The following is a 27,500-nucleotide window of genomic DNA, read 5'->3' on the forward strand; positions in this document are numbered from 1 at the left end:
TGGGGAAGAGTGGTGTGTGCTTTACGGGTGTGGGCTCTCGAGTGGCACTGTGCCAGGGCCGCCCACCGCTTACAATTAAATATTAGAAGGTGGACTGTTGGGAACTGTACCACGTTTTTCTGTGAGTATTGAAGGATGTGTAAGGCAGTGTGTGTGTGTGTGTGTGTGTGTGTGTGTGTGTGTGTGTGTGTGTGTGTGTGTGTGTGTGTGTGTGTGTGTGTGTGTGTGTGTGTGTGTGTGTGTGTGTGTGTGTGTGTATGTGTGCGTGTGTGTGTGTCATGTCTCAACAGGCAGGGGAAGTGCACAGGCGTGTTCTATATTTGTGTGATCTTTGTTTCTCATTTAACCAGTGACCGTGTGTGTGTGTGTGTGTGTGTGTGTGTGTGTGTGTGTGTGTGTGTGTGTGTGTGTGTGTGTGTGTGTGTGTGTGTGTGTGTGTGTGTGTGTGTGTGTGTGTGTGTGTGTGTGTGTGTGTGTGTGTGTAACTGCGCGCACGTACGCTTCTTTCTTTGTTCACTGCCCGAGAACCTAAAAGTAGCCTCAGACACATACATACATACACACTAACACTCAAACACCAAACCTACCCTTACCTCACCAGAGATCGCACCCACAATAACTATACAGGCACTTCACTATACCATGACATGAAAAACTCCACTACAACATCCACAGCACCCACTACACCCACAACACTCAATCACATCTACACCACAGGCACACTCGCAACACCCAAGCCAATTTTCAAGGAAGGGTAGCGAGATGCGGGAAGATCTAGCGCAACAAGGGATCTGATCTCGCGAGCTAGGCGGCGTGGCGGTTGTCTCATCTCGCCGCAACGCTAAGTAAACAATTGCAATGATCCTCAGCAGCGGGGTCGGCGCCAATGCAACCCCACTGGGCCGCGTGACGGGTGGGGGGGGGTTAATAATTGAGGGGTAGGCGGTGAGATGATACTAGAGCGCGTGGATATGAAAGAGGAGGAAAAGAGGAGTGAAGGAGAGGAAAGAGGAAATTATCGTGAGAAAACGTGAGTCATGATTTGGAAGAAGAGGAAAGAGGATGAAACGAGAGAGCATGGATATGAAAGAGGAGGAAAAGAGATGGAAAGAGGAGGAAAGAGGAAGGTATAAAAAAAGCCAGGATTAAAAAAGAGAAAAGAGGAAAGAGAAGCATATATCGTAAAAAAACAAAACAAAACATGAGTCAGGGTATGGAAGAGGAGAAAAGAGGAAGATAAAAAAAAGAGGACATGAAAACAGAAAAAAAAGAGTAGTAGGTGAACATATCAGAGGAAAGAAAAAAACCATGAGTTAGGATATGGAAGAAAAGAAGAAGAAGAAGATACAAAAGAGAAGAAAAATATGAAAGAGGAGGAAAAAAAAGAGGAAAGAGGAGCAAATATCATAAAAAAAATGCATAAATCAAGATATGAAAGAGCAGAAAAGAGGAAGATACGAAAAAAAAGAGGAAAAGGAAGATCTGCTGTTAAAAAAAGAGCAAAAAGAAAAAGAAAAAGTGAGGTGAAAACTTATGTAAGGAGAAAGGAGAACGCGAACTGAGAGAAGCAGCATGGCCGTGGTAAGGGAGGTGTTTATGAGTGTTGTGAGGGCGGGAGCGGCACCCCCTGCACCTCCTTCACTCAGCTGTACTCGCAGGGGCATCGGGTGTCTGGCATTTCCTCGGTGGGCGTGGCGTGTCAGCGGCACTAGTAAACAAGACAAGAATTTCCTGTCTTTTTAAGGTTACCATAACGACCTTGTGGTTTTGGTAGGTCGTCACGCTAAACCAGGGGAAGTGACGTAACTAAGGGTGGTCCTACTGCTGCTGCTACTATTACTACTACTACTACTACTACTACTACTACTACTACTACTATTAGGGGTATAGGTTGACTGAGGGCGGTGCATGGATACACAGCTGGGGCGGGGTGATGGGAGGGAGAGGTGGGGCAGGGTAATGCATCTAGGGGAGGCAGGGTGAAACATGGATGAAGTACGGCAAGGTGGAGACAGTGGGAGGTGAGGAGAGAGAAGAGAGAGAGAGAGAGAGAGAGAGAGAGAGAGAGAGAGAGAGAGAGAGAGAGAGAGAGAGAGAGAGAGAGAGAGAGAGAGAGAGAGAGAGAGAGAGAGAGAGAGAGAGAGAGAGAGAGAGAGGAGAACGGATATTATGTGGGTGTGAATGAAATTAATGTTAAGAGGAACAGTATTCATATATACAGTAGGCTTAGGCAGGCTGGACAGGCTTAGTCAGGGTTTGGCAGGCTGGGTCAGGCATATGGCAGGGTTAGGCAGAGTTGGGGAGGCTGGGAGAGGCATGGGGAAGGCTCAGGCAGGGTTGGGTAGGATTGGAAAGAGTAATTGTGGCAGTGAGTAGGTTTGGGGAGGCTGGGAGGCACTGAATAGGCTTGGGCAGAGTTGGCAGGCTGGGAAAAAACATGGACAAGCTTGGGCAGGCTGGGAGAGGCAGTGGGCAGGACGGGGAATAATCTAAGAGAATCTAAAGCAAGCGTATGAGGGTCCCATTGAGAGCGGGCCGAAATACTGGCGGAGGGCCAAAACGGCTGCACACACAAATACCCCCGAAGCGGTAGTGGCCGGGCGAGCGGGGACAGAGGCGCGGGGAGGGCGTGTAAGACTCAAAAACAGGGACAGGGCGGAGGGGAGACTGTCAGCTGAGGGTATCAAGGGGTAAAAGTGGGATATGCAGTCTTGGGAAGTGTTGTGGGCAAGATATGCACTGTTTAGGGTAGCGTTGGGTATGGTATGGATCCTTAACGTTGTAAGGGGCATTGGGTACGTCAGGTGATGGTGGGGTATGAGTGTTGAATGCTGGACGTGGTGAGGTGTGTGAGGGAAGGTGAGAGGGAGTTATTGAAGGTATGATCTAAGGGCAGGCAGAGAAGGTGCCGGGGATCTTGAGGTGAAAGTGCTGAGGGAGGTTACCGTGAGGGAGAAATGGGTGAGCTGTGAGTGGTGTGGTGCAGGGCTGAGTCTGACAGTGCTCCGTGTTCAGCTCAGGACGAGTTACCAAGTTGTCACACAGTCATCAGTCACGAAAAATGTCAAGTCATTTCACAATGTCAAGAATGAGTCAGTATTGAGCCACTGGAGTTACCAGTCAGTCACCCATTAGTGACCAGTCAGTCACCAGAGAATCACCAGTCAACTTGTATGTAAAAAATAGTGATGAGTTTCCGCCAATACAACACTTGGCAAAGAAAACGAGGGTATTTCATGGAATACTACTCGATATTTCACACCGCAAACTCACGCTACACTTCGCCAACTCAACACATAAATAAGTTACTTTACAGAAGGAATACGAGTAACAGAATGACACAGTAGCTCCCTCGCGACCGTCACTTTGTCTATCCAACCCAGGAAAATGCGAGTGTTTGAGTGTAAGGAAGATAACAAGGGTGTTTTGTCGCTGGGGAGACTGCGGGAGGTGGATGCTGTGTGTGTGTGTGTGTGTGTGTGTGTGTGTGTGTGTGTGTGTGTGTGTGTGTGTGTGTGTGTGTGTGTGTGTGTGTGTGTGTGTGTGTGTGTGTGTGTGTGTGTGTGTGTGTGTGTGTGTGTGTGTGTGTGTGTGTGTGTGTGTTTCCCCTCTCTTCCTTTCCCTTCTCGCTCCCCTCACGACCCCCGCACAGCCACCTCCCCGCACCACCACCACTACTACCACCATCATTACTGCCGCACCAACCTTGCCCTACTCAGCATGTGTGGTAGTAGTAGTAGTAATAGCAATAATAGTAAGTGAAGCTCTTAAATGCGTAGTAGTAAACCAGGCGGCACATCGGCTTAAGCCACTAACCACAACAAGGAAGAAGAAGAAGAAGAAGAAGAGGAAGACGAGGTACAGATCTTTTATAAGGTGACAAGACAACAAAACATCAAAAATTCCCGCGAAGAAACAAAAACAAGAAAGGAAGAAGAAGAAAAAACACACAAAAAAGACGAGAAATAAGAGGGGGACACTGCAACATTTCAACCGCACCTCCTTTCCCCTCACATCCTCGCACGTTCCCCTTACATACCACGATCTAAAGGGCATCAGAGGGTACTAACATGATCCCCCCCTCCGTTCCTCCTCGTGACTCACTAAAGGCGTGGCAGGGGAAGCTTCGAGGGCGATAAAAAGATAACCACAATAGGGAAAACGAGGAAAAGGGGAGAGGAGAAGATGGCACACAAATAGGACAACAGAAAATGGAGTTTGTGTTGAAGAAAATGGTTTTGCGTCAACGTTTGCAAGTTTTATTTTGGTGTGTGTGTGTGTGTGTGTGTGTGTGTGTGTGTGTGTGTGTGTGTGTGTGTGTGTGTGTGTGTGTGTGTGTGTGTGTGTGTGTGTGTGTGTCTTATGTTCGTATGTTTGCCAAAGCTAGTCTTCAAGCACACACACACACACACACACACAGTATCTCGAGGCAGGTCAGTCCAAGGCCAGAGAGAGAGAGAGAGAGAGAGAGAGAGAGAGAGAGAGAGAGAGAGAGAGAGAGAGAGAGAGGAGAGAGAGAGAGAGAGAGAGAGAGAATCCCCCCTCCATCACTCACCTAAGGAAATGCACCGTCACAATTTACTCTCACACTCCTCACCTGGTCTAATTTAACTCTCACCTGAATTTATAACCTTGAGTGATGCTTGATGAGTCTGCCAGGTAAGAAAAAAGGGAAGAGGAGGGAAATATTCACGTTTTCTTTAGCCTTGAACGAGTCTCCCCTAAAAACTTGTATCCCAGTGATTTCAGTGTCCGTGCTTTAATTTCTCTTCATTCCTGTCTCTTTCTCTCTCCAGTCTCTTATTTCTGTCTCTCCTCCTTCTCTTCATCCTTCTTATCTGTTATTTATCTTTCATATTTCCTCTTTCCTTCTCATTTTTTATTATTTATGTTATCGCGTACACCTTTGCCTCTCTCTCTCTCTCTCTCTCTCTCTCTCTCTCTCTCTCTCTCTCTCTCTCTCTCTCTCTCTCTCTCTCTCTCTCTCTCTCTCTCTCTCTCTCTCTCTCTCCCCCTTGCTGTCATACACAAGTTCGTTCTCTTTCTTATCTTTATAGTTTTTCTCTATCTCTTTACTCTTCATCCCTTAATTTGCTACTGTCACCACTACTACTACTACTACTACTACTACTACTACTACTACTACTACTACTACTCTCCCTGCAACCTATCCTCCTCCTAGCTTGCTTCACCCTTCCTCTTTCCATTACTACTACTACTTCTACTACTACTACTACTACTACTACTACTACTACTACTACTACTACTACCACCACCTCTACATGCATCCTACCTTCCATTAGCTTCCCTCGACCCTCCATGTCCATCACAACCCTGGCACATACTCAGAGCCCCCTTACTCTCAGCCCCGCCGTCAGGGTTTGCAGAAGGAACAGGAGACAATACAGAAACGCGACCCGCACTTCCCCTATGCTAGTGATTTGTGGGGTGGTCGTGGGGCGTGGGGCGTGGGGAGGGAAGGGGAATGAGGAGGAGAAGGGTGAAGTGTTCGTAACGGGAAATTCCTTTTTTTATTTTTTCATGTTTTCTTTTTTTTTTTTTTTGTGGTGTAACGTTTGTTGTGAATGTGACGTGTGTGTGTGTGTGTGTGTGTGTGTGTGTGTGTGTGTGTGTGTGTGTGTGTGTGTGTGTGTGTGTGTGTGTGTGTGTGTGTGTGTGTGTGTGTGTGTGTGTGTGTGTGTGTGTGTGTGTGTGTGTGTTTTGTTCAATTATGTCATGTGTTCGTGTATGTAGCGCTCTCTCTCTCTCTCTCTCTCTCTCTCTCTCTCTCTCTCTCTCTCTCTCTCTCTCTCTCTCTCTCTCTCGTGACACCAGGAGCCGTGTCGTCTGGCACCAGCTGGGAGATGGACAAATGGATGATATTTTATTTTTTTTATTTTTTTCCCCTGCCCCACTAACCACCCAGGGGCCACTACCTCCCTCACCCCCCTGGCGTGACGACGTGTGGGGCGTGACGCGCGACGCAGTGAACGCCCCGTGACACCCCTGACAAATTCACTATTGCCGCCAAACGCAATCTTCTTGTCGTCTGTAACTTAACCTAACCTACCTTAACTTGACTTAACGTAACTTAACCAAACGTAACTCAATCTAACCTAACTTTATCTGACTTAATCTAACCTAACTTAACTCCACGTAACCCAAATGAACCTGACCTAACCTAACCTAACCTTAATCTGACCTAACCTAACCTGACTTAATCTAACCTAACCTAACCTATCGTAATCTACCTTAACGACGTAACTTAAATAGGGACATTATACAGGGGCTGCCACGTGTAGGTGTAATGGCGTCTTGAAACTTCCCTTGTTTTCCGTGCTCGTAACTAAGCGTGGAGTCTGCAGGGGCTGAGGGAGGGCACGGGGGGGAGGCAGGATTGGTTCGTAACGTGTCTCAGTTATGTTCCTCTGAGGTGTTTGATGTTGTTGTGATGTGGCGGCTGGAGAACATCTATTGGTGCTCATCTAAACGTCTTACTGTTCTAACATGTGCAATAATTCTTTCCCTCCGCTGTCCCCCACAATGCCCCAAGTGTGATTGTGCCTGGGTACACACACACACACACACACACACACACACACTTAATTCTCCCGTGTTCCCCCTCTTCTCTCCTTTCCTTTCCTTCCCCTTCCTGTCACCTCCTCCTCTACCCTTCTATTTTCCCCTCCCCGTCAATCCATCTTTCCCCTCTCCTATCCCCTCTGTCACTCTCTCCTCCTCCCCCCATTCCCAGTAACTCACTTTTCGCTCCCTCTTCTTCCCCCGTCACTCCTTCCTCTAACCCCCTTCTCCCTAACACACCCTCCAAATCTCCCTTGCCTTTCCCGGTCACTCCCTCTTCACCACCGTAAGTCAGTCCAGCGTGGGCGTAAACGGACAAGCTGCTATAAAAACCTACATTCTGTTCTCCCTAAAATGAGATTGCGTCATCGGCTGAGATCTGTACCCGCTACCTGTTGCCCGCTGCCCGCCGTCCTGTGCGTGTTGGTGACTTGGAGGGATGGGAGGTGTGGTATAAGTGCTCATTTGGTGACGAAAGGACTGGGGGTATATTTAGCGGGGTTTCCGAGTAGCTGTATAGTACACCTCTTGCTTAATCCTTTCACCAACAGTGTACATATTTTTTTTTTACAGGAGCATACAAGAGAAGGGATAAAAAGGCTGGATTTTCTAACGTCTAAGCAGTGCAATGTTTAGAAATGGTTGTATAATGAAGAATATTGTTTCAGAGTGGCTTGTGATTAAGAAACCATGTCCCAAATAGCAGTGAAAGGGTTAACACAGAGGGGCGAGCGCACGAAGGTCAAGACAAAGAGCATCCAATTGGCGTAAACAAGACCTCTTTTAGCCCCACGCAAGGTCACGGCAACTGAAAACAAAGTAAAAAAAAAGTTACACCAACATGTCCCTCGTGGTGACATTGGTCCTCTACGGCTGAGGTGAAAACACACAAAAAAAGTCGAAGGATGGTAAATAAAGATGATGAGAACAATGGGGACTAACTGAAATGGCTGCGTGTATAACATAACAAGGCTGCCAAACAAAATCCCACACACACACACACACACACACACACACACACACTCAGGACGGGACATGAAATAACGGGTTCAAGCTTGATAAAAGATACTAGTAAAAACTGATTCTCATACAGCGTGGTAGATGAATAGACTCAGTCATCAGATTGTCAGTGCCGAGTCAGAAGGAAGTTTTGAAAGAAGACCAGACATATTTATGGATGGGGATGATAGGCGGGAATAAGTAGGCATGTTCTATACAGAGACTGCCACGTGTAGTCCTGATGGCTCGTTGCGCCTTCCCTTGTTTTACTATTTTCATGTTATATAGACACACGAGGAACGGTACAAAGTTAATTTAATGATGTTACAAGGCCATCAGGTTTTACATAACTGTTAACGAGTAAGGAGTTTATCAAATTAACATCATAACATTAATAAAAGTAAATAAATAATTCAGCATCCGGTGTGTACACGAGGAACAGTAGAAAGTACAGGTAATTCAGGTGTCACAAAGCCACCATCAGTAATTAAAGAGACTAATGATAAAAACCGCTTATTTAACAACCAATAGTGAAGAGAAACAACGATAACTAACCTAACAGTCTTCCAACACCAGACAGGTAGACAGTACAGGTAATTAAGGAGTCAAAAAGGCCCTCAGGTGTTACTCCATCGCCTACATGACCGACAAACACTAAAAACACTCCTGCAACACAACACAACCACTCCTCCCCTTTGAGCTTTATATATTCACTCCTTATCAGAAAAAAAAAAAAATAAGGAGGGTGAGAAGGAAGAACGAAGATGTATGAGGAAGGGAAGGGAGGGAAAGAAGAGAAACAGGGGAGAGGAGCGGATGATCGAGAGAGGGAAGGGAAAGAGGAGAGAGGAGGGAGGGAAAAAAGACGGAGATGAAGAAAGATGGACGAAGGAGGGAAGGAAAGGAAGGAGTGAGGGAAGGGAAAGAAGGAAAGAAAGAAGGAAGGAAATGATGAAGGAGTAACAGATGGACGAGGGAGGGAAGGGGGAGAATGTAGGGAGAGAAAGGAGGGAAGAGAGGGAAGGAGGGAAGAAAGGAAAGGAATACAAAGGAAAAACAGACAACAACAGCCATACTGAACCTAACGAGACTGTATGTGTAATTACAGCACCACTACAGCTATTAATTAGAGGCAAAAGGACAGCAAGGCCCCACGAAACTGTGATAACATGTCATATGAAGGGAAGGGAGAAAAAATGGAGAGAAACGAAAGACAGGAATTAGAAAATGGTTGAAGGAAGGAAGGAGGGAAAGAAAGACGGAGAGAAGGGAGGGTTAGAGGAAGAGAAGGGAGGAAAAGAATGGAGAAAAACGAAAAGGAGGAATTGAAAGACGGTCGAGGGAAGGAAGGAGGGAAAGAAAGAGGGAGAGAAGGGAGGGTTAGAGGAAGGGAAGGGAGGAAAAATAATGGAGAGAAGCGAAAGAGAAGAATGGGAAGATGGTTGAGGGAAGGAAGGAGGGAAAGAAAGAGGGAGAAAAAGGAGGGTTAGAGAGAGAGAAGGGAGGGAGGTGAGGGAGATGCCCCGCCACGTAGCACGCCAGTGACTCGCGCCGTCCAGTGAGTGCGGGGTGTGTCGGCCAGTGCCAGTGCCAACCTCGTAGTATTGGCACCGTGCCCCGGTCAGCGTGCCAGCCACCGGGAGTACGCTGCCACCACACCACCACCGCCACACCACCGCCGCAGCCGCTGCTATCACGACCACCACCATCATCATCATCTTTGTTGATCTGATGATAAACTCTTCATCTTGCAAATGTCGTGGTAATAAAGTTTGAGAATCTCTCTCTCTCTCTCTCTCTCTCTCTCTCTCTCTCTCTCTCTCTCTCTCTCTCTCTCTCTCTCATTACCACACTGTTACGCCTGCCTTGACACACACACACACACACACACACACACACACACACACACACACACACACACACGCACACACACACACATCATGAGAGCAAAATATTACACAAGGTAAAGTTTTCTATCATCAACAGAATATCAAAGAAAACGTAACAATTTACCGTAAACTCTAATAAACTCAAATAGCTCCCTCCAACCACTAAGAAAAACCTTATCAAGATAACCCAAGTACCGAAAAATAAATAAATAAATAAATAAATGAATAAATAAAGAAAGAAAAGACTCAGGTATATGGTAAGAATATATTAGAACACCTGTAATTAACTTCGATCCTTCGACAGGTGAGCGAGTGGTTTGGAAACATGAGGCGCAGGATTCGGGAGGCGACGCGGGGCCTGGGAGTGTGTTGGGAGGAGCGGGTGCGTCTGTACAACAAAGTGATCACGGGGAAGTCTGAGCCGCTCCCTATACAGCCTGGGGACGCCATCAACACCTGGGTGCCCCCTGTGGCTGAAGGTAAGTGTGTGTGTGTGTGTGTGTGTGTGTGTGTGTGTGTGTGTGTGTGTGTGTGTGTGTGTGTGTGTGTGTGTGTGTGTGTGTTTTATAGTTTTCTTTTCTCTTTCACTCATTCTTTTTCCCTTTCCGTCTCTCTTATATTCTCTTCGTCCTCTTCCTTTTCTTCATCCCTCCCTCTCACTTTCCTTTTTTCCTCCTCTTCCTTCCCTCTTACTTTCTTTTCCTTCCCTCTCACTTTCTCGTCGTCTTCCTCACCTTCTCTCTCTCTCTCACCATTAACATCACCACCACCTCCTCCTCACACCATATTTTAGATCATATGAAATTAAATGCTTATTTTTTATCAATATCTTTCTATCTGTTTGCCTATTTGTCTATCTGTCTATTTATCTACCTATCTGTGTCTGTCTGTCTATCTATCTATCTATCTATACATTTACTTATCTACGTGTAAGGTGGAACATATATTATCAGGTGTGACATTCATGAGTTCTTGATGTTTTTTTTTCCTCCTCTCTTCTTCTCTTTCTAAATCAGGTACATAACAATGTGAGGTGATGAAATATATTGCGTCAAATATAAATGGTGACTCAAAGATGTGTCAAACCTGCACGCCACTTGAATATGTACTACAGCTATTTCGTTTTTGTGTTCCTGTTGTTGTTGTTGTTGTTGTTGTTGTTGTTGTTGTAGTTGTTGTTGTTGTTGCTCTTTCTTAACGTCAATAAAATAATGTCTTGAATGATGCGTCAGATTTAAAGGCACATTTGTCACACGTCGATGAATTAGGTCCACTTACGTCACAGTAGTGAAAAAGGGAGACAGGCCAAATCCTAGATGACGATGTATGTGTTATATTTTCACTGATCAAATGGTTTAGTTAATGAGGAAGCAATTCTTAATGGAAGACTTTGGTTTGGGCATTTGGGAATTGTTATCCCGAGTGGATGCCCTTCCTAACCTCGGACCGTGGCCAGGATTCGAACTCCTACGTGTCAGGACCCACTGGCTCCCAGGCTCGCTGCATCACGGCGGCCCAAAGCACTTTTTAACATAATGTTTATTAAATATGCTACGCACAAATTAAGAAAAAATATGAAAAAAGTTTTTCCTTATGCCTCTCTCGAATTCACACAAAAAGAGATGTATTTTCGCAAGGAGCACAGGACAGTCTGATTAGTCTCGAAATAAATAATCTTTTCATGCATCTGTTGCACTTCTGAAAAAAAGATCCGTGCTCTGTTCTCTCATTAGGAATATTTTCGAAGTCCACAAAGATGATTAGTAGAGTTCTCATAAGGTATTCTGTTGATAATACACAATGGTTCTTAAACCATCTCTAGAATCCTGAAATAAAGAAATCGTTAACAAAACCAGTATCATTCACTACAGCCTGTTAAGTGTAAGCAACAAGACGAAATGTTTATGAATACTGTTCAAAGTGACTCACGTCCCTGTGTCCTCAGAGTCCCCGAGCCTGGACCAGCAGGAGGAAGTCTGTGCCTCGCCCAAGTTCAAGAAGGCTCTCATGCAGCGTTACCTCAACAACTCCTTCGAGGCGCCGCCCCACCACCCTTCAGGAGGTGACTCGCGCCCATCCTCCACGCCCACTCCTTCTGTGCAACAGGAGGAGGACTTGAATACCTCGCAGGGATACCACAAGTCCTCAGAGTCCTCCAAGTCCAGTCCTGTGACCTACGCCCTTCCGCTGTGCACCTCCAGCCCAAAGGAAAGCTTCCAGGCTCGATGGAACACCTCCTTCCAGAACGTCAAGGTCACCAAATTTCCAGCCGTAACGACGAGGTTCCTGGACAAGGGTGACGTTAGAGTGAGGCCCTTTGGCGGCAGGGGGCAGGGGGAGGAGGAAGGAAAGATAGTCAGAAAGTATGAGCGGCAGAGGAATCAAGACTACTCGTCTGCCAACTTTAAAAAGCAGAAGACTGAAAGAGACTCTTTCCAGTCTTCCAGTCCCTGTTGCTCCTCTTCCCTTCCACTGGACCCACGCAAGGCTGCCGGGGATGGCTGGAGGGCACTTGCCAGCACCTCCACCGCCCACTTTCAGCCGTCGCCCTGGATGGTTCGCAGGCCTGTCTTCGATGTGAGGTCTTCAGGTGAGTAGTGACCCTTGGGTCTCCTTTGTATCCTTTGTGTTTCAAGTCCTAGGGTCCTTTTTGTGGTTTTCTTCAATCAGAGGCAAATGTTCAAGATCCCATCACACCATCATATTGGGCTTGTGAAAGCCATGTGTAAGATTAGCAGTGTGACTGGTAATTGGACAAATTTGATTAGTAGATTAGACAAATTTAAGTATGGAGATGAGAAATAGAAATAGGAAGACATGTCTTATACTTGGACTGCCACGTGTAGGCCTGATCGCTTCTTGCAGGTTTCCTTATTTTCTTATGTTATAAGTAAGGACATGAGTGCGAGATGGAGTTAAGTACTGAGTGTTGCTTGTGTTACAGATAAGGAGGGCGGGGCTGGGTGCTGCACGAGAAAGCCCGAGGAGCTGGCCGCCGCCTACACCTTGATGGAGCTGCACACGGACACGGCCGCGGCACACCTCATGTCCTCCGCTCCCTGCCCGCCGTCCCTGTCCTCCTAGCTCCCGGGACATACAGAGAGGGACCCTCCATCTCATCCTCATCCAGCTTTCATCGCGTCTTGAGCAGTTTTATGAGGTTTATGAAGTGATTACAAGCTCGATTGGTGATGATGGATTTTACGGACGAAAGAAAACAGATGTTGTGGTCTGCTAGAGGGTCTGGTGAACTATAGAGGAAGATTGAAAGCCTGAAAGTCTGTCTAGTGGTTTTCTTAGCGTTGGTAACCTTGCATGTTGATAAGGCAGATGTGGCCCCAAGCAGACCTTAAGAAAACATTTTTCTTGGTACCTTTTGGTGATTTGTATTCTTCTTTTGTGATATTTCGGCCTCGTCTCGGCTCAGCCCAGTGCCAACTCAAGTGTTGAGGTACTGTCCACACAAACTTTCCAGTGATCAGTGCAAACGAGTGAATGGACCCGTGGGAGTCGAGGCGTGTCTTCGAGGTGACTCTGCGTGATGCGTGAAAGAGACTTGTAGCCTAAAACTAGGAAAATGTTAAGTTTCCATAGTACAACTCTTCACTGTGTACAAATAGTAACTCCTGATGTACAAGACGAGCAACACCCGCACACCCACACAACACCCGGCTTGTGCCCCGCCCTTGTTACTCTTGCCACGTCGTCAGTGTCGCGTCTACCTGTGTGCTTCTGGCTCAGACTTGACTGTTCTCGTCGCGGCCACGGATCTACGAGCGGCGTGCTGAGTAAGCGCTACAGCCACCAGGACCGCGAGTGTTACAAGAACGCGAGTGCGTGGACAAGTGAGTCCAAGGGAAGGCGAGTGTGCGCTGCAGCTCGGCAGCAAAGAGACACAAGGTGGAGCCCCGTGCCGCCACGCCCCGGGACCAACAAGCTTCCCTTAGCACCCCGGCCCTCAAGCTCGTGGCTGGACTATTACTACGTTGTTGTTTTGTGTAGATTTTAAGCCTTCAAAGCAGGTCTTTGAACGAGGAGTTTGTAGGCATCACTCAAGTGCAAAAGAGTGTTCACTTCGATGGTTTGCGTTCTAGTAAGCCAACACTTGCTTGAGTCTAGTCTTTCATGAAGCCGTTCCGCCGCAGTGACGAGGGAGGGCAGTGTGGGGTGCGCACCAGCGTACCCAACGCCTTGTGGAAACACCAGCACGTCAGGGGGTCAGTGGTGAGTCCTGCAGCAGTCACTCTGCGTCACACTACCGGCCCAACCTGAGCAAGTTTAGCAGTACTGGTGTTAACTCGATGCCCACCCCCGCCAGCACCCAGGCGGTGCGCATCACCTGAAGGGGCACACACCTGTGAAACTGTGAAGCTGTGAAAATTACGTTGCCACGAGTGAGATGGTTTTGCAGGATGAATGAATTTTTGTTGTATTTTCATTAAGTGTTACTGCTTCTGTTACAGTGAACACCTGTGAGACGTAAACTTTCTTACGTGTCATAACCACACCCACACCCAACCTCTCTCTCTCTCTCTCTCTCTCTCTCTCTCTCTCTCTCTCTCTCTCTCTCTCTCTCTCTCTCTCTCTCTCTCTCTCATCCCCCATCTCCCAACATGTACATAGCTGCCTTGTGACTGAGGCTGCCCCGTGGGTGTCCCAAGCAATGCCTCTCTGTATATAGGAACAAACGTGTTTTCAAACTGTTTTCGCCAGGATCTGCGCCCTGCCGGCCCAGACCCTCCTTCCCTCAGCTAGTCAGACCCAACACCTTCTAGTCAGCAGCTCGCCGGGAGATCAGCATGCGCCTCCATCAAGTCACTACCTCCGCCCCTCACCAGAGAACCTTCTGGCCACTGCATACACTCTTTGGCGCTGAGGTACGCTGGGACGGCGCTGCCTGAGTCACTTGTCAGGGACACGCTGCACCACGCACCACGCCCCCCTCAGATGGTGGTTGACCAAGTCCAGAGGGGATTGACCGAACCAATGGTGGTTGACCGAATCCAGATGGTGGCTGACCAAACCGGATGGTGGTCGACCAAGTCCAGAGGTGGTTGACCGAACCGGATGGTGGTTGACCGGGTCCAGATGGTGGTTGACCAAGTCCAGATGGTGGTTAACCGAGTCCAGATGGTGGTTGACCAAATCCAGATGGTGGCTAACTGAACTAATGGTGGTTGACCGAATCCAGATGATGGTTGACTAAATCCAGATGGTGGTTGACTAAATCCAGATGGTGGTTGACCAAGTCCAGATGGCAGTTGACCAAGTCCAGATGGTGGTTGACCGAACCAATGGTGGTTAACCGAACCAATGGTAGTTGACCGAATCCAAATGGTGGTTGACCAAGTCCAGATGGTGGTTGACTAAATTGTATGGACTGTGGTCGACAAGTCCAGCAGGTCCAGACAGGTGGAGGGTGTGGGTGGTGGTGGCTGTGTCGTGGGGACGCCAGGCAGCCAACAGGAATACTGGTGGCCTGATAACACAGCAACACTGGTGGCCTGGTGACACAGCAACACAGCAACACTCAGCAGCGCCCCTCCCTCAGCAGTCCTGCAGCGCACTAGTCACCTGCAGCCTGGAGTCTGGTTATCCCTCCCCGCCTCTCTCCCTCCCTTCCCCTGCACGCTAGTCTTTCGGGAAGAGCCTTGTCTTGATGCAGAGGGAGCTGCTGCCCCTCTCCCTTCCCCTCCCACTAGTCGACATTGCAAGATGAACGAAAGCACAACAAAAGCACGACATTGTCCATTGGCTGTGAGCACACGCTCTGTGATATTGAACCACATCCTTCTGCAGTACAAAGTTCAGGTGCTTTTTCAATCTCTTTTCTTCGTAATTTATATCAGTGGTCTAAGAAACTATTTTCTTTGTTAATAATTATGTGGTAAACTATTGTGTTTTGAAGCCAGGGTAGCCAAGGTTCTTACTTCCCTCAAAAGAAAGAATTCCTGGTGGTTTAGCATGCAGAGTGGGCATAAAAGCATCAGAAAATAAGGGAAGCTGCAAGAAGCCATTAGGCCTACACATGGCAGTCCCTGAGTGATCGCCTGGAAGAGTATAATGTTAAAGGCTCACTCAAATATGAATTTACAATTATTACAAAACACATTCTATAATACCACTAGGACTTCGACTTGACAGTCCCTCCTGTCCTTGGTAAATGACCCGTCCCTTGTCACAATTCACACATTTATAAGGAGTTTTGTCTACGGGGATACCGAGGAGTGTTCTTACAGGGACGACTTTGGCAGTGGAAGGTACTGGTGTGTCTGGGAATGTAAGGACCTTTGCCCTGCTTCGCCTTTGTGAGCCTTAGCACCGAGATGAGTGCCAGGACTGAGTGTTACTTTAATGGGAATAAAACATTCTTTCTAAAGTGTTTTCTGGCAAACTTCTCAATCCTGGAGGGAACTGTGTTGCTCGTGCAGCGTGAGGCGTGACCCAGACAGTGTGTATGTGTGGGTAAGGCAATGCACCGCCAGACTTCTCCTTACTCATGATCCTGGGAATGCGTCAGGCAGCACGTGAGTCTGACAGGTGTCTCGCGGCACCAACCTTAAGTATAGACAGCTAGACTGATAGACAGACAGACAGACAAATAGTTAGATCGGTAGACAGATATATAGATATACAGATAGGCAAACAAAGATAGTAAGGAGGTAAGTTCAATAATTAAGATAGATTCAATGACTGATTTTTAGATAGACAAATACATAGATAGATAGACAGATAGATAGATAGATAGATAGATAAATAAATAGATGGATAGATAGATAGATGGATGGATGGATAGACAGCTAGATAGAATGACTAATTGACAGACAGATACACAGACAGACAGACAGATAGATATGCAGATAGACAGATAAACAGATAATAAACAGACAAAAATATATAAAGGAAGAGGCTGGCAAGCTCCGTTCTATTCCTTTGTTGTAATTCTCCTATATACACCAGCCTATCAATCACCTATCAAGTTATTTCCATTTCAAACCACTTTTACAGAAGTTCACGTAAACTCGAACGCATATTTGTTTACTTCCTGAGGACCCAGACCGAGACCCAGACCGAGACTGGTGATGGAGGCTGCAATGGCGCTGCGGTATTTACTTCCATTTCTCCTCCTTTCGGCCGTCTCTGCTGAGGTGAGTGACTGTGGATGTTGTAAATGTGGTGTTATGACAGGAAGACGTTAGTAAATGTACGTGAGGAGGAAGAGAAAAGCATCTAGATCTTGAGTGTTTTTTTTTTCTTTTTTTTTTTTGTGTTAATCTAAACCCTAAAGAAAGAAGGTATTTTCCTTAGTCATAGCCCTAAGAGAGAGATCCTCCTAGCCATGGTCCTACTTAATTGCAAGGTCCTCCCCTTAGGCCAAACTGTAAAGTATTAAAAATTCAATATATTGGTATTTCAAAGTTTGATCAATTTTTTTTTTCTTCACAAATCTCTTACGGACGAAACAATTTTTTTCTTTTTTATTTTGGTAGTTTTCGGATTGTTTTGAATTAATCTGCCCGTTTTTCCTGCATGATCTGAATGAGGAGCTCTATTTGATGAGAAGGGTAAGAGAAGCCATGTTGAGACTGGTGAAAGACTACCAGACTTTCGCCAACCAGTTCAATCTTCAAAATTGTCAGAATATTACACGATTTACACCACAAGACATCAATACTTCAATCACATCATCAATCCTTGTGTATTTCTCGCTGTTTTGAATCTTTTGAATGTTAAGAAAAGAGATGGAAGGAATTGGTTTTAATTATTGGTGAAACTAAACTAATAAAGCAAGAATTAACCATTTTAATTAGGTAGCAGGTCCATCTGCCCCAGTGACAATGCGCCCCAAGTCTATTCGCCCCGTAAGTTGGGGCGCATCTACTCGTAGGGAAGTTGATGCACTCCATTGTGCCCCACAACCAAGTCATTGCGCCCTAACTCTTGTATGCAAATAAGTATACTTCAGATCAATGGATGAATGAATAATTTAAAACTATTCAAAGCAGCCTAATGAGGCTAATGAGGTTACGACCCAACTCTCATACACAAATAAGTATACTTCGGCTCAATGGATGAACAAATAATTTAAAACAATTCAAAGCAGCCAAATTAGGTTACTTTCTAGTACAAATATTATTATAGCTACACTTCCATCATGGCATCTAACATACCCGTGCATTGTTTGCTTTAATGAAGTAAGGCCAAGACAGCAAGCACTGCAATGTGAAATCTGTTATAAATGGCAACACCGTACCTGCAACTCAGGTGTAAGCCAGCTGGATTATAGAAGGATGAACTGTAGGGAATTGGCTGACGTACATAGGTACTCAACAGTCATGCGGGCAAAAGCCAATTACCCTTCTATGTCCTAACTACCCTTCTAAAAGAAGAAGCGGAAGATGTTGATAGGGCACTTAAGTTAGTATCTGACAGAAAAATGGAGAGCTTCCAAAGAAAATCATATAGGACACTCCAGGCCCATTTGCATGATTGCTGGGATAAGTACAGTGATGGCGATCTGTCACCAATGCAGCTACTTGCTGAATATTCATATTTTGTGCCATTTTAATCTTTTTTCATCTTGTTTTGTCTCCTTTTATTTAGAGGTTTTTATGACATGCACATACAATTACTACTTTTATATTAAATCTTTATATTTTTACTATTTTACTATATTATTTTACTATACTATATTAAATCCTTATAGTTTTACTATTTTACTATACTATACTATACATCTGTACAGTAAATTAGTTTTACAATATTTTTATAGTATTCTACTATTTCTAATCTTTTCATCTTGTTTTGTCTCCTTTTATATTATCTACTTTTATTTATGATTTTATGACGTAGGCTATGCACAGCGAGGCTCTGAAATGTAAACAAAGATTAATGTAGTCTGCCAAGATCATTAATGTGTGTGTGTGTGTGTGTGTGTGTGTGTGTGTGTGTGTGTGTGTGTGTGTGTGTGTGTGTGTGTGTGTGTGTGTGTGTAATAGAGGCCACTTTCTGTGATAAAGAAATAAGGAATGTAAAACCATTACTACTACATCATTCAGCCATTGATCCGATATATACTTATATGCAAACATGAGAGTTGGGGTGCAACGACATGTGGGGTGCGCTGGGGCGCATCAACTTCCCCATGAGTAGATGTGCCCCAACTTACGGGGTGAATGGACTTGGGGAGCATTGTCACTGGGGCGGATGGACTGTAAACCTTTTAATTATAGGTGAAACTGAATTGGTTAAGCAACAATTAACCATCTAGTATTGTTTCAGTATATATCATCCTTGGTAGCTCACATATTTCATTGGGTATATCATATTTGGTATCTTGAATGTTAAAACTGAATCAGTAAAGCAAGAATTAACCATCAGTGTTGTAGTATTTCAGTAATCCACGTCCTTAGTAGCCTAGTTATTACAAACTGTAGATTGTAGGTTATTTGCTGTGTTACATTTAATATGGAACCCCCTCAACTGTTCTGTGAGAGAGAGAGAGAGAGAGAGAGAGAGAGAGAGAGAGAGAGAGAGAGAGAGAGAGAGAGAGAGAGACTATTTGCCAGCTAAGAGAGTTTTCTTGCTTGTTAATCATTTTCCTTACATGGTATAAAAGAAAGATGTGAATTTGTCAAGAAGGAGCCACCTATCTGACCAATTTGAAGCATACTGCAATCTTTCAAAAAATAGTTTAGTCACAAAATCACCTGGATGTGGTTTACCAAAAAATTGAGTGAGTCTGGTGAACTAAACATTGATTCCAGTATGTGGCAATTTAATTTTTTCCCTTTTCTTTTCTTGTATCGTTTTTTTTAATGAGTATAAATTTGATTACTTTTCAGACTGAGTATGATGACAGTAGATATATTTTGTTTGAGTATAGATTCCATAATTCTTTCAGCTTGAGTGTGATGGAAGGCAACAAATTTTAAACATTTTCTTTTACGAGCATATAAATCTGATAATTTTTCAGTTCAAGTATGATGGAAGCCGGTGAACTTTTGACATTTTCTCCTATAAGTATATAAATATGTTATACTTTTCAGGTTGAGATTGACGACAGGAGGTGTATTTGCTTCTGCCCCAACCCCTCGGTGGTAAATGGGACAGCAGGCAATGGGACGACAAGCAACCGCCTGGTGTACCGAGAGCCTGTGCCGCCAAGTAGCTGGTGAGTGTGTGTGTGTGTACAGGGAGTGGTCAGCAGTGTCTCCTCTGAACAGGCATTAAGTTCAGTACTGTGTTTTGTGCTCCAAGTGCTGAGTTCTGTAAATGATGATAATTCTAGGGATTTTCTAGCCAGAGTCAGTGCATTTTAGGTTTAAAGGCTTGTGTGGTTTATATAATGTGTATGTTAATTTTATAATTTTTGACCCAATTTGTTGCTTTCATTGTGGTGCCAGACTGCATGAGTTTTCAGAGCTCTACTTCCATCCATACTTGCCAGTCACTCACCAACAACCACTTTGGCTGTTTCGTTTGATAAAAATTCCAGTACACTTTGTGAAGCGTGCATAAAACATGTACTTTTAAACACATTGGTATCTCCTGTACAGTCCAGAAAAAAAACATGTATAAAAGAGATGAAAAATCAGTACAAAATTATTGCTATTGAAAGTAACAAAATAAGAATATATGTTGATTATGAACCCAAATGACTATTTTGTAGCTGTAAAGCTACAGTCCAGGCACAGTAAGAATATATATAAATTCATGGGGTTTTAAATTTTGTTTCTTTCAAGTTTGTTTGAATTAATGGCATATACGTCTTTCAGTAACTGTGACAGCATGGTGCTGCCGAGGGTGGCTGACATGATCCGAGGCCATGAGCAGGAGTTCTGTCCCCGGTGCGAGTGCAAATATGAGAGTCGCAACAGCACCACCATCAAGGTTTGTTAATTGTGAAGAGCAGTCCTATATGCTGACCATTTAGCATTCGGTCCCCATCATTCACTGTGAGGGGCTTAGAGCATCCTGTGTTATGGTGATCTGGCTTGTCAGAGGAGAGTTATTAGTCTGAGCAGCAATAATGAGTGTGCACTGCCATGATGTAAGTTTCCATACTGTTCACTCTCTTTCTCAGCTTTTCCGTAGCTTCACTGTACCATCTCAGTCTAGTAGACCTCCAATATGCCATTTTAAAATTTGAAGGTTAACTTTATGCTTCGAGTGAGTAACACCAGACTTGCTTGGCTCAGGTGGTGGTCATCCTGGTGATCTGGGTCATCTCCCTGCTGGTGGTGTACATGAGCTTCCTGCTGTGCCTGGACCCACTGCTCAACAAGAGGCGGGCACAGCCGTCCTACCAGGAACACACTAATGAGTACGAGGACAGCTCCTCCGTGGGCAGTGCTCCCGGCATGTCCCAGCGCATGCATGTGCGGGCCAATGTGCTGGGGCGGGTGGGCCACCAGCAGGACAAGTGGAAGCGCCAGGTTCAGGAGCAGCGGTACAACATTTATGACAAACACACCATGCTCAACTGAGTGTGTGGCGGTGTGTGGTGGTGTGTTCAGGTCTGGTGTGCATGAAGAGTTGTGTTGTGCAATGCTGAGTTCATTTCCTTTTTTCTCTGCTGTCATTTTCTTTCCGTTCAATAATCTTGCCGCAAAAGACACAATGAACTCAAATTGCATGTGAATGAATGCCATCCTGTAAAGTTAGTGTATGGTGATATTTAATCTGTGTAGGTATTCATGGAATATAGTGGGTACTGTATATTTCTGGGACTTATTTAATTAGATGGTAAAATTACAGAGTAGAGGATTATATGAAATTGTTTATATCAAATTGTATTAACTTGTATATATGGAGTGATGGTTCTGAAGGTTTTTGGGGCCACTAAGCGAAGAACGTGTGACGTCTGTCGTAAAGTATCAAATTCTATGAGGTTTTGTCAATTTCATACAGTTCTTTATATTTTCTTATGTATAATTTAACTTATAAGAGTCTGTTTTTATTCAGATCCAAGATATTTATCCGTTGAGAATGAGTGTGACTGCAGCGAGTAATCAGTCACCGTGCCACTTAAGAGATTTCCAATACATTTTATGAGAATTAAGGGTAATGTTAAGTTGCAAGAAGAGCACTGTTCACCACTACTTATTTAATTATGACAGTATTGTATAGAGTGTAATGTGGATTCCTTACTCTAAGTTATGTATATTTATCCTTACTGTGTGTGTGTGTGTGTGTGTGTGTGTGTGTGTGTGTGTGTGTGTGTGTGTGTGTGTGTGTGTGTGTGTGTGTGTGTGTGTGTGTGTGTGTGCTATAGTCCATGCCTGCCCATCCCTTCGCAGTTACCATTATGTTGTATATTTTTCTTCCATCAAACAGGAACGAAGTAATAGTTATCATTTGCAGGTATCAATACTCATGTATCAATTAAAGAAATGTACGTGCAACTCGCCTTCCAGTCTGTTATAGCGGCTGGACCTTAAATACGTAAAGGGAAAGGTGATCTTGGTCTTCACTTCTGTCTCCACTCTTACCCTACAGACACTCTTGTTCACTGCCTAAGCATTCTTGTCTTTGCTCTTGCCTTTTGTCTCACTTTCCCCTCTTGTCTTGTCTGCTCTCTTCTGTATTTTTGTCTGTCTTCCTCTCGTCTTATCTCCTTCTCTCATCTTTTATTTTTGTCTCACCTTGTTTTGTCTCCTTTTTGTCTCTTGTATTTTTGTTTTGTTTTCCTCTCTTGTCCAGTCTCCTTTTCCTCTTGTATTTTTGTTTTGTCTTTCTCTTGTCTAGTCTCCTTTTCTCTTCTTTTCATTTGTCTTTTTTGTCTTCTATCTTGTTTTGTCTGTCATGTTGTTATATCTCTCCTCTCTCATCCTTCATCTTGTCTCCTCTCCTCCTCTTTCCCTTCCTTTTAAGTATTCTAACATGACCAAATTTTGCAAAGGACTTTCCCTCCCATGTCCTCAGCAGCTGCTTTGCTCACTAATCCTCATTCTGGTGCCCCATATGTTCCTTTGCACCACCACCCGACATAAAGGTGCAGCACTTTATTATCTATACTGGCTCCCATTATTCTCACTTCATATCATGTTTTTTGTACATAATTTTTCACTGTTCTCTATATTGACACCGGGCACCTCTCTCTGATAACTTATTCTTCTCTTTGTATCATGCATACTTGAATTTTGTATTGATTTTGGAACAATGCAACGTCTAATCCTGCTTACTCCACTCCTATGGTATAAATAAAGCATGAATTATCACTTTGTTAAGATTAATATCCTTTGTGCGATGATTACAACAGGATCTTGATACGCAAAGGTTATGATTGACAGGTTCATGATACCATTGTACTAAGACATAATAATGTTATGCACACATTTCACATCCTTAAACTTATATCCATCAGTACATTTACATGCCAATGCTGTATTACAGTAACACAATGTAAGCTAATATGAAATGTAAGGAAGTACGCTACATCCCCTGCGGTCTAAGGAATGAACTGAGTGCAGGGTAGGGAACACTCCCATTACATAGGTTCAGGAGTAAACCAGTGCATGCTACTGGACCTTGCTGTGTTATGCCTAAGCTCCTGGGAAATAGCAGGGTGGTCCACAAGACTGTCCCTTTTTACCAGGGCCTGACGGGGCTAAGAGTGTGAATGACGTGTGTGAGTGTGGTGCTTTGTCTGAGCCACCCCATGTGAGATTGCCAGCCTGGTACATAGATAAATGAAATGTAAAGTTGTACTCACTCAATGTGCAGGTGTGTAAGCTCCAGGGGAAAGGTAAGTGCCAGGTGGGAGCTTACCTGTAAGGAGGGAGAGATAAGGTGTTACAACCTAAGATTATAGAAGGAACAAACTGTGATACTGGGCATGTGTCATTGCTATTTCAAACAATATGATCTAATGTGGTTGTAGTTCATTTCATTAGACCTCATTGTGTGGAGTGTCTTTTTATGTCTGACACCCATGTGGAGATCATTATTACTTGGGTGTTTCAGGAATGCAAGGACTAAACACATCAGGTTGCTCAATGTTTGCCAAGTCTTGTGAATGTACCCACCACTCAAAACCTGAAACTGGTCTTTGGATTACCTACTTGTCTTTTTTTTAGGAATGACACAATAAGAAGGCCTTTTCCCTTTCTTTTAGTCGTTTTCTTTTGTTCTTAGCTAATCTTACCAATATATATGAAGGGGAAAAAATATATAAACTCTGAAATAAAAAAAATAAGGTTTGGTGGAATCAGCCCTCCTCTGCACAAGTTCCGTAAGAGTAAATGTGTCTTGTATAGAAAGATTGTCACAATTAGAGTAATCACATATGCATGAATTTACATGTTACAATGTTATATATAGTGAGACCATGATGTGTGTGTGTGTGTGTGTGTGTGTGAGGGCCATACATTCTGAAACATTGAATAAGGTAACTGATCTATTTGTAGTTTATATATGCTCTCTCTCTCTCTCTCTCTCTCTCTCTCCACGCACGCGAAGCCAGGCTACTCTCACGAACCCTCGCCAGCCCTCACCTCCCATTGCCTTGCTGTTGACCTCCGCAAGGCCCAAGTTTATCTCAACGCGTCACGCCCGCGGCCTGACACGCCTCGGGCACACTTACCACAACGCCTGCACCCTTTACAGCCCATTTCAGGAGCGCGGGATGGGCCTCGCTTGCTCGGCCTCGCCCAAGCTCACCACAAACCACGCCACAATCACCCTAGGCGCGACCACCCACCATGGACTCCTCGCAGCGCCCTCAGCACCTCGGCACTTGTGTTTCGTTTAGCAAGTGATGATAAGGTGTTTTAAGCCGTAACAGATTCTTCAGTCGTTATTCTAGCTTGTGATATTCATTCAGGGTTGTCAGGTGTCGGTAACCACGCAGTTTGTGAATCTTGCAGTTAGCTACCATGTTTATTTATCCATCTGTTTGTCTATCTGTGTCTGTCTATCTATCTACCATTTTCGTAAGTACGTAAAGGTTTGGAGGGTAGATACCAGAGGTCGTGCATAGGTAAAGATTCTGCCTGTAGGCATGTGTGAACCCAGATGGCCCTGTGTTCCTCTTCCCTCTCCTTGTGTATGAAATCATGGCCCGGAGCGTGGTGCCCGGGGAGGCGGAGGGGTGGGGACGGGTGGCAGGCTGCGGTATGCAAACAAGGGTCGTCACAATTGTCTGAGGCGCTGCAGCTTCATAAAAAGGAAACACACACTTTAGGATGCTTTTGCGTCCAACACAGGAAGTCATGTGTTGCTTTAATGGCACGACAAGGTCTTTTTATTCGTTTGCCGCCATAACTACGTGGGTTTTTCTTTCCTACACTTATCTATTTACGTGTATTTACTGTTAATAATATAGTGAACATGTTATATTTGGGTTAAAATACAGCCAAAACCTGTATTTTGAAACGCTTCGGTCTCTTATTACTATTTTCAAAGGCCACAATGGTGATTAGGCAGATTCTCAAGGGCGTTCTCTTCATTAATGATACGGAATCTCGTTTTAAGAAGGTCCTTTAAACGTATCAGCATCTTAACTATCCCAGTACTTTATTGAGACACAGGTCGCGTCGTGAGCCTCGGCAGTAAAGCGCGGGGAGGTCTCAATGCCTACAGTAGCTGGGTGTCCTGGGCAGGCGGAGGGGCGGAGCGGTGTGCTAGTGTGTCAGGGAGCAGCGGTATTTTTCATGGTGATAATAAAGTTAAGATACAAGGCGGGTAATGGATGCTGGCGCTGGCTGCTCGTGTGTCCCTGTCGACCCTCCGCCAGCTCCCCCGCGGCCAGACAGGTGCGTACAGGTAAGGGGTGTTCGTGAGGCGCCTTACTGCTTCGCGACAGGAGGAACAAGGCAGTGCTACAGTGCAATATATGAGTTAGTACTTTTATTTTAGTTATTACATGTGGTTCTTTTTATTTATTTATTTTTTAATTTTAACTTGCTTTTTTATTTTCACTTATTCTTTTATTTATTTTAGTCACCGACAGGAGTAAGAAGACGGGACAGTGAAATACGGTTTTTTTTTTTTTTTTGGTAGTTATTACACATCAATGTTTGTATATACTCCTATTCTAAAAATGTCTTTAGTGAGTTTTAACGTTTTTTTTTTTTCATATCTAGCCAATGACAGAAGTAAGAAAGTGCTGCAGTGCAATACAAGGTTTTGGTTCTTCTAATTATTACACGTCATTCCCCTTTACTTTCGTGTACATCCATATTCCTACCCACAAATGGTCATCTTTCCATTTTACTTTCACTTCTACATCTCTACACATTAGTGCATATGTTTCCTCTCTTATACTCACCTACAAACTTATTTTCCGCCTTTATTTTTACCTTTCACATTCCCACACATATTTACACATGAACGCATACCTTTACCACTTTATTCCCACCCACAGACACGCTTCCTCACATATTCACACATAAATCCATTCCTTTGCCACTTTATCTTCTTTATTTTCCGCTTATTTTCACCTACAGACACATATATTAACGCAAATTATCCCCTCCTTTATTCTTACCTTCAAACACACATCCACACATTAACACATACCTTTTCTCCCTTTATTTTTACCCACAGACACACTCCCAAACATTTCCGCACACTTTTCTCTCACTTACAAACTTATTCTCCCTTTATTTCCACCTCCAAACACGTATCCACGCATTAACGCATTCCTTCCCTCTTTTATTTTCACCTACAGACGCATTCCTCCCTTCCTTTCATACGTAACTAGCTGGTAAACACAATGCCGCGTTATCAGACTCGTGGTTACAGCGCCGCTCATTGCTATGCCGGGCAGAGCGCTACACGGCGCGGCCAGGCATACCAACAGCCGAGTACCGCAGGTGGCGCCCCGGGAACCTGTTTGCTGGGGCCGCCTGGTGTGTGTGGCCCTGGTGCTGAGTGCTGAGTGCTGATTGGGTGTTGCTAGAGTGCTGAAGTGCTGAATGCTGTGATTTTTCTACTTTTTTTCTCTTTATTTTACTTCTTTTATTCTCTTTTCTCCTTTTTTCTAATTTTTTTTCCGCTCTTTCTTTTTTTCTACTTTTTTTTGTTTTTTCTTCTTTTTTCATTTTTTCTGCCTTTCCTCCCTTTTCTTTACTTTTTATATATTTTCTCCTTTTATTTCTACTTGTATTTTTCCTTTTATCTCTTCTTTATTATTATTATTTTTTTCTTTTTTCATTACTTCTTGATTTTCTTGATGCTGATTGGTGCTGTGGTTAAGTGCTGAGTGCTCATTGGCTTACTGGTTCCTCTTCCTCCTCCTCCTCCTCCTCCTCTTCTTTGGGAGGGGCGAGGGAGGAGGAGGATCAAGGTTTAATCATTATCCTCTTCATTATATATTGTTTGGGATAGACGGTAGGGTTCTGCATGAGTACCTTGCTTGGGAGGAGGAGGAGGAGGAGGAGGAGGAGGAGGAGGAGGAAGACGAAGAAGTAGAAGATGACGATGAAGAAGGGGAACAAAAGACACACGAACAAGAGCAATAACAAAAGAAAAAATAACTCACCAATAACGAAAAAAATAACAATAACAACAACGCACACACGCACACACAAACAAAAGAAAACGGAATGAGAGAAGTGAACAAAAACTAAAACAAACACGAAGAAGCTGCAAACAACAATAACAATAATAATAATAATAATAATAGGAAAGCCAAATAAAAAAAATATATATAAAAAAAACTAGAGAGAGAGAGAGAGAGAGAGAGAGAGAGAGAGAGAGAGAGAGAGAGAGAGAGAGAGAGAGAGAGAGAGAGAGAGAGAGAGAGAGAGAGAGAGAGAGAGAGAGAGAGAGAGAGACCAAAACCCAGCAATATAAACAGAAAGAAAAGACAAAAGACGAAGAAGAAAAACAACAACTAAAAATTGAGAGAAAGAGACAGCCATCCATCCATCCATCCATTCAGCCAGCCAGCCAGACAACCAGACAGACCCCAATACAGCTTCCTCGCAACACTGGCCAAGGATCTCTGTCTGTCTGCCTGCCCCTGCTCGGTCCTCACTCAGCGCCCGCCCTTCCTAAGACCTCGATTAATCGGTATAATCC

The 27,500-nt window shown here is 44.5% G+C and overlaps 2 protein-coding genes and 1 long non-coding RNA gene across 4 annotated transcripts in view; 2 read left to right on the top strand and 1 right to left on the bottom strand.

Moving 5' to 3' along the window:
- Positions 1 to 15,849, top strand: part of LOC135114792 (uncharacterized) — a 34,495-nt gene extending 18,646 nt beyond the window's left edge. For both annotated transcript variants that reach the window (XM_064030873.1, XM_064030872.1), the window contains exons 4-6: positions 9,775 to 9,949; positions 11,416 to 12,060; positions 12,415 to 15,849. In XM_064030873.1, coding sequence (XP_063886943.1) covers positions 9,775 to 9,949; positions 11,416 to 12,060; positions 12,415 to 12,554 — 960 coding nt within the window. In that variant the 3' untranslated portion in view covers positions 12,555 to 15,849. The remainder of the gene's footprint in view (positions 1 to 9,774; positions 9,950 to 11,415; positions 12,061 to 12,414) is intronic.
- Positions 1 to 24,829, bottom strand: part of LOC135114797 (uncharacterized) — a 25,150-nt gene extending 321 nt beyond the window's left edge. Inside the window, exons 1-2 of the long non-coding RNA XR_010275677.1 lie at positions 24,058 to 24,829; positions 23,188 to 23,243 (exon numbers count right to left, since the gene is read on the bottom strand). This is a non-coding gene — a long non-coding RNA (uncharacterized LOC135114797). The remainder of the gene's footprint in view (positions 1 to 23,187; positions 23,244 to 24,057) is intronic.
- LOC135114796 (uncharacterized protein CG1161-like) lies at positions 16,463 to 22,693 on the top strand. The gene is made up of 4 exons (XM_064030880.1): positions 16,463 to 16,618; positions 19,520 to 19,644; positions 20,249 to 20,363; positions 20,672 to 22,693. Exons 1-4 carry the CDS (start codon positions 16,553 to 16,555, stop codon positions 20,957 to 20,959), a joined length of 594 nt encoding a protein of 197 aa, XP_063886950.1. The 5' UTR covers positions 16,463 to 16,552; the 3' UTR covers positions 20,960 to 22,693.
- Positions 24,830 to 27,500: the final 2,671 nt, after the last annotated feature.

Source organism: Scylla paramamosain, chromosome 28 (genome assembly GCF_035594125.1).
Source record: "Scylla paramamosain isolate STU-SP2022 chromosome 28, ASM3559412v1, whole genome shotgun sequence".
NCBI classification, from domain to species: Eukaryota; Metazoa; Arthropoda; class Malacostraca; order Decapoda; family Portunidae; genus Scylla; species Scylla paramamosain.

Coding starts and splice junctions, on each gene's coding strand:
- LOC135114796 (XM_064030880.1), top strand. CDS start 16,553: ATGGAGGCTGCAATGGCGCTGCGGTATTTACTTCCATTTCTCCTCCTT. Junction 19,645..20,248: donor CCTGTGCCGCCAAGTAGCTG/GTGAGTGTGTGT, acceptor TACGTCTTTCAG/TAACTGTGACAGCATGGTGC. Junction 20,364..20,671: donor GCAACAGCACCACCATCAAG/GTTTGTTAATTG, acceptor TGCTTGGCTCAG/GTGGTGGTCATCCTGGTGAT.